This window comes from Triturus cristatus, chromosome 3_2, assembly GCF_964204655.1.
Source record: "Triturus cristatus chromosome 3_2, aTriCri1.1, whole genome shotgun sequence".
In the NCBI taxonomy this organism is placed as follows: domain Eukaryota; kingdom Metazoa; phylum Chordata; class Amphibia; order Caudata; family Salamandridae; genus Triturus; species Triturus cristatus.
Genome location: NC_140584.1, coordinates 678,353,924 through 678,365,125, shown reverse-complemented (window position 1 = coordinate 678,365,125; position 11,202 = coordinate 678,353,924). Strand labels below are relative to the sequence as shown.

At 43.1% G+C, this 11,202-nt stretch overlaps 1 protein-coding gene across 1 annotated transcript in view; it reads right to left on the bottom strand.

The window, feature by feature from the left end:
- Positions 1-4,011: 4,011 nt before the first annotated feature.
- Positions 4,012-11,202, bottom strand: part of C3_2H2orf69 (chromosome 3_2 C2orf69 homolog) — a 49,510-nt gene continuing 42,319 nt past the window's right edge. The window contains exon 2 of the mRNA XM_085648678.1: positions 4,012-6,154. Within this exon, the coding sequence (XP_085504804.1) occupies positions 5,330-6,154 (825 nt within the window). The 3' untranslated portion in view covers positions 4,012-5,329. The remainder of the gene's footprint in view (positions 6,155-11,202) is intronic.

The following is an 11,202-nucleotide window of genomic DNA, read 5'->3' as shown; positions in this document are numbered from 1 at the left end:
ATTCCTAGACACCTTCAAGGTATAAATATACCAGCACTTGCCTTGGCAAATCGCGGTTCCCGGAAGATTCGATCCAACCCAGACTACGCGGATTGCCACGGCAAGTTCGGAAGGAGATCGAGTTCTAGCCTGATGCACTGACCAGACGCTGCCATCCTCCTCGCAGAGCATCCAGCTCCAGTGCTCTGACTTCCCTTGCGGGGGGTTAGACTATCGAGTCCAGAAAAGAGATTCCAACCTCTCTCATTCTCAGGTATGAAGCCAACTAGAACTTAGAGAAACTTTTGGCAACTCTTGGTTAAACTAAAATATAGCTAGCTATACTTGAAACAGCACCTACTTCAAACCTCGTACTGCACTTAGGTTAGGTACACTGGGGTAGAACAATTTAGAAGCATCAGATGAGTATCACATTTTAGCATTAGGTCATTTATGTATGTATTTTGATTAATATATGTCATAGCTACAAACCATGCTATTGCAGTAGTATTTTATCTTACTGCTAACCTCATACATATTGTACTTCGCAGTCTGTCTTACGATTGTAGCAATTCATATCTGTTGCATGAGAAATAAGACTATTCAATAAACCCTCTTATTGAAACGCCAGTCTCCCTTTTTCTGTGTAACTCTGTAGAAACGAAGCATGCACGATTGACTGAGTAAAACTTATCTATTGTTTCCACGATTCTGAGATTGTTCCGATTCTAAAAGGGAAACAAAGTTGTCATGTTTATGCGGTTGTCAGAGACTAATCCCTTCTTGTATATTCGAGAAGTTTCTAGTGTCCTCTGAGTTAGCCGGCACACACAAGTAATTAAGTTTATTATACTCGATAGAGACATACTGACCTTAGTCCTATGTCAAATCTATAGTGTATGTTATTCCAATGCGCAGAGCCTATCAGGGATGTAGGAACTACACTACAATATTTGAGGTCTTTAGGGCAATGGAATTTTCGCCACTGGATCCAATTATTATACGGAGACCGAGCTGCACGGGTTCAGTCAGGTGGCTGAACATCTAGCAGCTGGATAGTGGGAAAGGGCACCAGGATGGGCTGTTATTGCCCCCTACTCTTTGCAATTGCGATGGAACCATGGGTGATCTAGCTGAGACATAATATGGAACCATACGTGTAAACTGTGGGGTGCATGCAGTGTCCTGATGTGTGACAATGCTCTGATAAATTTCACATGACCAAGAGAATCGGTATCTATACTCCTGCAGGTACTGGGGTGCCTTTGCTGAGGTGTCGGGCTTATACATCAACAAACACAAAATCTAGCTATATTCGCTGGTGGATGTGGAGCATTTGTGGCTGCCTGAACTAGGTCTTAAATGGGAGGACATAGCATTTTGGTATTTAGGGGTGTTTACTCACACAGCAGCCTCACACTACACGCATAACCTGTGCAAGATGTTACAGGGGCTCAGTCTCCATACAATTCTGGAAATCTCTACTGCTATCAGTGATGGGTAGAGTGACTCTGGCAGAAATGGTCCCGATACCACATTGCCTCTATATTTCTTTTAAACTCAATTTATCTGATCAGCAGATCTAACTTTTGGGTAATTGATTGGTTGCAGACTTCTGGTGGGGCAGGCAAGAGAAGTAGGGTACGATTAATGGTACTGAAATTAGAGTGGATGGAGGCCTGGGACTTCCAGACCTGGATTAGTGTTATACTCTTGCACAACTACAGCATGCTGTGAAATCGTGCGCTGAGGGCCGCATTGGGAACCCACACAAATGAGAGGAGCTGCCGGATGGTGCTCGGACGATCCACCTGATGAGGAGTTCATCAGCTCCCACAAACACTTCGAATAAGTCTCTGTCTGGTAAACAGCAGTTATGAGAGTGCTGGGATGATCACTCTTCTGCAGGGCACTCCCGATCGACTGGTTACAACCGTTCAAGTGCATACGGGAAAAAATGTCGCTGACGGCGTGGAAGGATGGGGGTGGGAGATTGGTGTCCGGGGACCAAGTTTATAACACTTGAAGAGGAGCGCGAGATGTTCAGGATTGGACCGGGCGGCTTTTGCACTTCACCAAATTGGCATGCATAGCCCAGGTGGTGTGGACCGCTTCTCGGAGATGCTGGACCCCTCTGCCACCCTGAAGATTCTTCCGGAGAGGGAAGGAGATAGTGTCACAGCTCTATACAGCACTGAAAAGTGACAGATCCCTAGCACCGATGACGACCTATAGCCCACAGACAGATGCAGAGTGGGCGACAGCTTGGGTGCATCGAGTGTCCACATCACGATGAGCAAGGGAACTGCATTTCTGCACAACAAACACATGTAGTAAGCTGCTGGAGAAAGGTGGTGCTGCAGTTTGAGAGGGTGACTCACATTAGACTCATGGCAACTATTCAACAATACCTGCTGGGTACAGTGCCCGAGCCCAAACACAGCAAAATACAGCATAGATCTGCAACCCTAGGCTTACCAAGAGACAGACTGCAATACACTGGCTGTCTTTGTGGGGCTCTACGCTTACTAAATGGCACCGGAATTTAGAGAAGTGGGTGCTGGCAGAAAGACTAAAATTAGTATAAAGGGATGTGGTGGGCATAGCGTGCTGGCCGGTCATGCTTCAGGCTTTCCTGCAGGGCCAACATGATGGGAGCGACACTCAGGGGAGCCCTGCGACCTAGAGGGCAATTAGCAGATGATCACCGACTACTGGCCTAAGTATGGCTCATAAGGTGGGAGAAACCTGGAGGAGCGGTTATGGAATGGAATGGGCGAGAACTAGAGGCAGCAGTGGCTAAAAAAGGATGGTGCATATTGTGTCATACTGCATACAATTAACATTTGTGTATTATTATAGGATATAATGTTAATGATTACTGGGAGTACTGATTTACCGTACCATTGTTGTCATACTCATTTACTGTGCTGGTGCGGTAACGTACCATTTTGTCATACTGTTGGACTGTTAAATTGCAAACATCACAAATAATGATTTACACCTTGTAGAAACTGCATGTTGTACATTACATGAACTCCAAGCATTCAGGCGCACATCAAAGAAGAAAGAATAAATCACAACACCACCAATCAGAAAATAGAAAGGGTGGGTGTGGGGGGGGGGGGGGGGGGGACTGCAAAGGGAGCACACGGGCAAAGGATTTGTTGTCATATATACATGCCCAGTCATGTGTGATAGAAATGCAGGGGTTTGGCACCACTGCTAACTTTTATAAACAGTTCTTAGCCCCACAAGTTGGGAGGGTACTCAAAGGCTGAGAAAGGGAGAGTTGGGATGCTCAAGTAAAACGATCATATACACAAATGGTGCCTGTCATGAACAACCATCGGTGCTAGGAGTCTGACAACAGTTCTTTATGACTGAATATGAACGGTTACAAAACACTTGTGCATCTCATTGTTCAACTGCGTACATACCCTTCAATCAACACATTGTGTAACATTTCCAGCCTCTAGCAGAGAGGAACAATATTAACTGCGTAAATAAAATGTGGCCCATTAAAAACAGAAGTGTCAGTTACTCTGTAATACCATTAAGGGCTGTAAACACACTTTTTTCTAGCAATCTTGCCTTTACCTTGAAAGTACCAGTGATACTCATGGACATCAACTATCTGCCGTTAGCTAGCTTTGCCAAACGTCTGTTATTTCAATCTGAAACAGTACCTTCCATTTGAACTATGACCAGGTGTAGGCATTCCAAGTAAAACCAGAACACCATCTCATGCATGAGGAATGCCAAGACTAAGTTTCAGTTCACTGAATCTATGAGCAGGGTCTGCTGTAAATGCATACATGGCGCATAAATACTTGCACCAACAGGATTCGGGGCGGTTTCAAACTTTCCCGATTACATTTAGGCAACACACATGAGCCGTACTCATTTGCTGTATTCCCCCCTTTGAAATTACTGCATAGCAAATATGGGTAACTCGAACTTCTAATTTTACATTTCAAAAGATTATGTCCACTCAGTTTCCACATCAAAGAAACGCTTATGCTTCCCACGTTTGAACAAATTGAAGGTTTTACTGAAAGACATCCCAACCAACTTACATTTGAAAAGATTTTATGAAATTACTCAATCACTTTCAACCAGCCAACCACCCTGCTCAGGCTGTGAACTAGTCAATTGTTGAGAAGGAAATCATTTGCAGGTTGCATCACTCTGCTCTTAACACAACTATCATCAACATGGAGTGTTGCCCCTCTTTGAAATTAACGGAATATAGCACTGTCGAACTATTACTCAAAAAGGGCATTGTTTAAATAAACGTAATATTTAATCTTACTGTTTCATATTGTTTGATGGAAATATTAAATAATGTAGCTAACTGGAAGAAGGCCGATTTAGACTTTGATAATTCTGCATGATGCAAGCTCTGGATTAGTTAAAGTGCGTAAAATACCTTATTATAAACCTTATGGCTTTGCTTTGGCCATGAACAATGCAATAGCCGTCAAAATAACTGCCAGGCTGGCTCTGGCAGCATCAGTGTACAAGATGGTTGGTTCTCCTTTTGCTAGGAATGGGAACACCTCGTTACCAGCGGACATTTAATGCAGCACGGGCAATGTGTATTTAAAGACTAAGCAGTTTACATATCTTTCTGAAGGCATAAGCGGTAAGGAATGTCATTTCTAAATTTCTGTACCATTTTTCTGCTTGTGTATCAATATTGTAGTTTTTCCAAGAAACACAAGCCCACGAGAAATTATGCCATCCTACGGTCGTTCATCTGCCACAGCAATTTCTCTCCCTAACAAAACAAGTTTTAAAAGAAAGTACACTTGCATATCCATATTTTCCACAATACAACTGGCTCAAATGAAACCCTTTTAACTGGCCACTTAAGGAGGATGCCTACTTGGTTGCCAATAAAACGGCAGGCCTCTACAATCTTTTCAAAACAGTCGGACACAAAAACGGTTGTCCTTTTACGGCTCCTTCCCTTTCTGTAGTTCAAGAACATTGTTGCATCGCCAACCGTGCAAGATGTCACGTGCTGTCCCTTAGGTGCTCTGTAGAAGATGCATAGATTTCTTGTAGAATTCCACACTCGAGAAGATACCTCAACTGTAATACTGAACTCCCATACTACTTTCATTGCACGTGGTTCAGTGGAGAACAGTAAGCATGCTTATAAAGGTGTTACACAAAAATGAACAAAGTGTAGTGATGCCATTGTAAGTGGTCAAACAGAAAAGACAGCTGACCATCAGGGTATATCCAGAAAAGTTGCTCTGCTGGAATGGATTTGGCTGTGTATACACTTGGCTGTGCTAGCACTGAAAGTATTCCTGATAAAAGCACAATGGTAATCCACTTAGAACACTTCATGAACTTTGAAATGGTTATCCAAAGATGGGACTTCGCCTGCAAAGTGGAGCTGGGTATTAATTGGCACGCCATATTCTTGGAGGATCTGTACAAATAACCGGTGCTCTTTGCCAATCCAAGACCTCATTGTGTCATGTACTTGGTATGGCGTAACGTGTGTGTGAACCAAAATCCCAGTTTCTGCAAATCCTTCCAATATATCAGGACAGGTAACCCAGGTATTGCCTCCTCCGGGGTGCCCACCATCCAACCAATACATTGATTTTATATTGGATATGAAGGCTTCTAAGTTAGGGTCAGTTTTTGCCTCCTTTAGTTCATACAACAACTGGTTTAAAACAACACAGCCTTTACTGAATCCAATCAATGTGAACGACACAGAACCTTTGACAGACGGCGAACCCAAAGATACAATAGGGTAATTTAAATTATTTTCCTTTTCGTGCGGGCAGCCATTTGTACTAAATTCAGTATGCACACTTGAGGGCGCAGGAGACCTTTTATCCTTGGTGACAAAATATGTTGCTTTTGGGGACGAAACAATGCCTTCTGCTAGAATAAAGGCATTCACCAACAAGGCATATAGATGCTTAAAAGCACCATAGCCGGCGCTGTGCTCTGGGGCGCCAAACAGGTTGCTCCTCACAAAATTATCATAGCAGCTGAATTTATGCAAATGCATGCGCGACGACCTCACAACCCAAATATGACTACTTGGGAAGCGACGGGAGAGGAGGGAGGCAGCATTTTCGAAACTCCACCGCTTCCAGCGGACGTTTTCTGGATGACAAGACATGTCGTCTTCATAGCTCTGAAAGAAGAAAAAGAGGAATTGAAAATAAACCTACAGATACGTGGCTTATTTGTGCTAAAATGCATCAGCACATCTAGAAATACAATTCCACATTTGGACAGATTAAGCATGATGCCTGCATTTATTTGACATAGTTTGCTACTGGATTTGAATACATGCTCAGTATGGGAATAAAAGAACCTAACCAAAGAAAATAGCATATATTTAATTCATTTATCAGAAGAGTCTACATAACACAGATAAACACATTTTCCCACTGCATTATCGTAAAAACAATGAACTATAAACTAGTCTACATGTATGCAAATTAAGCTACAGATCTACTGGACAATCAATTATGTGGCCTCGTCTGAGCGCAGGAAAATGTGTTTGAGTAAGGGTGTCTCAACCAAACTATAAAAATGTAAATTGCTTGGTCTTTTTTTGGATCTTGCACACTAGACAGCAAATGTGTGGTCTGTTTTGAGACTTACTGGTAGCTTACACTGGGGTTAGAGCCCACCACTGGTTTACTGCACTGCCAAACTAGTTTGCTTGCTTCGGATGTATTCATTTGCAAGGGCTTTCTTTCTCTTCTTGCGTTTGCCCCCCCCCCCCCCCCCCGTAGCACGGACACATTATTTGTGTCCTTCCACTGCAATGTTCTTTTTGTTTAATCACTCCACGAGAGTGCACGTGTTTTACAGCTGGCTTGCTAGTTTGCTCTTTTTCCTCCTTCGTGCTGTGCTTTCTCTTGTCCATTTGCTTCTCCCCTGCCTGCTACAATTGCTCCCTTATCCAATTAGTTTCCTCCCCACGTGCTCATGTTGCGCTCTCCCCATTAGTTTGCTTCAGTCTTAAGTGCTGCTTACCCCCACCCATGTCCTGGTGTTTAAGCCTCTGGCCTCATTTTGCTTTTTCTGAGCCCCAATGTCCGCGATTCTGCCCTCATATTGCTTCCAACCATCCCCCTCCCCCCTAATGCTTCACGATGCAATCTCTCAGCTGTGTTTCTCCCTTTGCACTCGAGTCCCTGAGAAGGTGACAATAGTTGGATCTGCTTCGCCAGGGAGCAAATGACCTGCACAACTTTTGGGTCAATTTTGCCAGGGTACCGATACCATAGCTCGATTTCTAAAGGAGAGCGGTGGCACCAAGAGCCCCAGGATCTACAATTACAGCCTGGGATGTCACTGTGGAGGTAAGACCCTCAGAGTTTTCACTCATGTGCATTCCCCACTGATATGTAGTACCAGCCGTGCTCCTGCCCTCCCAGAGATGCCGCAGACGAGCAGGGTGGTTGTGCCTGGCTTCTCCTCCACGAGTTTTACATTTGTCTTCATGGACTATAGTTTTACAACATCACCATTTTTTGTTCTCGCCTACAAGGTAGCTTTTAGCATTAGCCGTCTGTTCCTCATTAGGTTTTTGCCTACACAGTGATATAAGTAGAGTGACCCAAGTAATTAAGGACGTGGCTACATGTGAACTGCAATCCTATGATTTACATAGCATGCTGACTGACCAGCTTTAAGGTGCTGGAGTTTTCTGCTATAGCATTTACACAGATCACAACAACATCATATGCCTAAAACCCAGACCTAATTGTTTATGGTGTGTCTGTTGATAGTTTGATATAAATTAGTAATTATTTTTTTTATAAATAATCACAAATGGTACATGTGACCATCACTGTGTGCACACTGCAGAAAGGCCAAGGATTGGATGACCATGCAATCTGTGTCAGAATAAGAGGGAGAAGGAGGTTCAGGCTGGGTTCGTCCTCCTATATCATTAAAGTACACTCAATTGATCCATATATAATGGATCATGAGAAACTAGCCTAAGTCAACAGACAGTGGGTTCACCAAATTGGTGATCCTCAACAATTTAGAAAAGAAAAAATGCTTTTCTAGAGTCCCCTCACTTACCCAGGGTTGCCCCTAGGTGACATGCTTCATCACTGGGGCCATCCCAAGCATCTACTGCTTGGGGCGTGCTACGACTTGCGAGATTTACGTAGGAGCACTTTTTTGTGTGAAACTATGTGTTGTGCAGTGTTGGGGGAGTGGTGTTGGTGTTAGTTAAAAATGCCTAACTAGTGAGTTAACAATTTATTCCTACTCCTAGCTGGTAAGATAAAAAGGGGTTAATAACAGGACAAATATAACTGTTATGTGGTTATATTGCCTATTATTTTGTCAACATGTTTCGAGGTATCCCCTAACCTCTTCTTCAGGACAGCATGGGATCCAGCCCCACGTGTACCACTCCGTGCAAAAACCTAAATTAAGGTGAAAAATTAGACTAATAACGTGCGCCTATTGAGCGCACTTGGTCATATACATACGGTTATTGATGAACACGTAGTATCTGTATTAGAGAAAAAGAAAAGCAGGTTAGAAAAATACATCCTGCCTCAATGGGCAGGTGCTGGTATTCGCGTTTTGGCACACTCATCTTGTCAGTGCCTTTCAAAATAAAATAAGAGTGATCTAATCTTATTAAAAAGGAACAGTTAGTAGTGCTTGTTTTTATGTTATCACACAAATCTCCAGTCTAGAGAAAACGGAACTGGTTACAAAACAGCACCTTCTAAAATCCACCACCTTTTAAAAACACTCATCTTCCTGGACAAGCTTTGCGACAGTAAACACACACTCAACATGTAACATTGTACAAACATATAGACATATCAACATACTTATATGGTAGAACTAATATGCCCCATGGTCTGTCTGGGTGGAGGGGCCTGTAGGACCCTAAAAATGAGGAGAGAAAAGTGGCAGAAACACCAATCACGTTAGGATTAGAGTATTTTCTCTCTGCTGGATCTGTTTTAAATAACCACCAAATCAGGTTCCTGTTAGGAGAGAAAACGAGGTAAATCTTAATGTTCTCGGCATCCCTCCGTCAGTGTGACCTGTAACTTCCAACAAGATAAAGCTTTCAAGAAAGACTGGTCGCTTATTTCATGGCATTGTACAAGAGACTGGCTTGTGTTGATTAGTAAAACCGCGACACGCCTCTCGAATACAATGAAAGATGAAATACACACTTTAGAGATCAAACTAAAAACCTATCAAACACCAGCAGAATTAAAAAGAAGGCTGGGCGAGCTCAACAAAACAATGACCGAGTTCGAAATGACACTCAAAGAAAATAAATACCAGAAATTACCAAAACCCACCATACTTCTACGGCCCACCCCAATACCAACCCCAACCATACCCATACTGGGAGCCTACCCCACAGATTCCTTTTTTAGGACACGGCAGAGGGACACCAAGAGGCAAACCGAAAAGAGGACAACAGATACAATGGGCCCAACCACTGGAGACAGCATGGAGCCACACAAGGAGCATAGGGCCACCGGAACAATCGTGCACCAGCAACAACAGAGTCTAGTGGTAAACCTATCTAGCTCCCCTCTATCCCCAATACAACTAGGAATCTTGGAAAAGGGTCTTTGTTTCGTGCCCACACCAACATTGGATACATTCCAACTAAGCTGTGAAATAAACAAATTCATCAGGAAAATGAAACTGAAGATATTTTTTGACAAAGAAAATATTGAAACACAAAAGGCGATACAGATCTACGTGTAAAATCAGCCTTCACACCCCCTGCAGCCACCCTTCCAGTCGAATTACTGGCTTTCGAGAAGGCAGTATTGAAAGAAATTGGAGAAATGGATCCAACGAGCCTGAAAGCGTTTCATAACACATCGAAACAAGAACATGAGGCCATTAGAACCCTGGCCAATGACAGAAGTATTATCGACAAACCAACAGATAAAGGTGGAGGGATCGTTGTACAAGACACAGAACAATACAGGCGAGAATGCCTAAGACTACTATCAGATGAAAGGAATTACAGACGTCTCAAAGAAGACCCCACGGAAAGACTCAGAGTCGGGATTACAAGCATGGTGGAACAAGCCCTAGCCCATGATTGGAGAACCAAGAAGGAAGAGGATTTCTTGATCAATAAACAACCAACAATACCCTATTTCTACACAATCCCTAAAATACACAAATCCTTGGAGCAACCACCGGGAAGACCGATTGTGTCAGGGACCGGATCTATTTTAGAGCCTCTGTCCAAATGTGCAGACGCTTTTTTACGTCCATTAATACAAGCAACCAACACCTACCTAAAGGACACAAAAGCAGTTCTTTGCTTACTAAAAGACCTTCATTTCGACCCAACAAGCCAGATCCTGATAACCCTGGATGTGGAAAGTTTGTACACAAGCTTACCCCATAAAGAAACATTGGATATCCTAGAAGAAACCGTGTACGGATCAACATGGCACTATCACACACCCCAACATGTGGTTCTTGAATGCTGCAAATGGGCACTGACAGAAGACTATTTCCGATTTGAGGAACTACTCTTCCAACAACACGGTACTAGCATGGGGAGCACCTTTGCGCTGAGTGTGGCGGGTCTGTATGTCTATCACCCCGAAGAACAAAAGATTCTTTCAGACCTTAACCCATTGCGAGGAAAAATTTCAGAAAGGAAGAGATACATTGATGACATTCTGGTAATATGGAATGGAGATGAAACAGAAGCCAAAACTTAATTGAATGGCTAAACCTCCAAGATCCTTTCCTGAAGTTCACCCACACCAAAAGTAGGTCCGAGTTAGTATTTGTAGACCTCAACATCTTTGCATCAAGTGGGAAGTTAAAAACAACAACACATTTTAAACCTACCGCTAAGAATTGCCTCCTACTATACGAGAGCTTCCACCCACGCCATCTCAAGGAAAACCTTCCTTTTGGACAGTTTCTCAGATTGAGGAGAAATTGTACAGAAACATCTGATTATGACAAACAAGCAAAGGAGCCAACTGAAAAATCAAGAGTGCAAAACTACTCTCCCAAAACCATTGCAAAGGCAAAGAAAAGAGCAAGAAACAATCATAGAGATGCCCTGCTTGAAACCTATGAAAGGAATGAGAACGAGAAGGATAAAAGACCAATATGCATTACAACTTTCAACATAGCTTCAGACAACGTCTCAAAACTAGTGATAAAACATTGGCAGATCCTAAA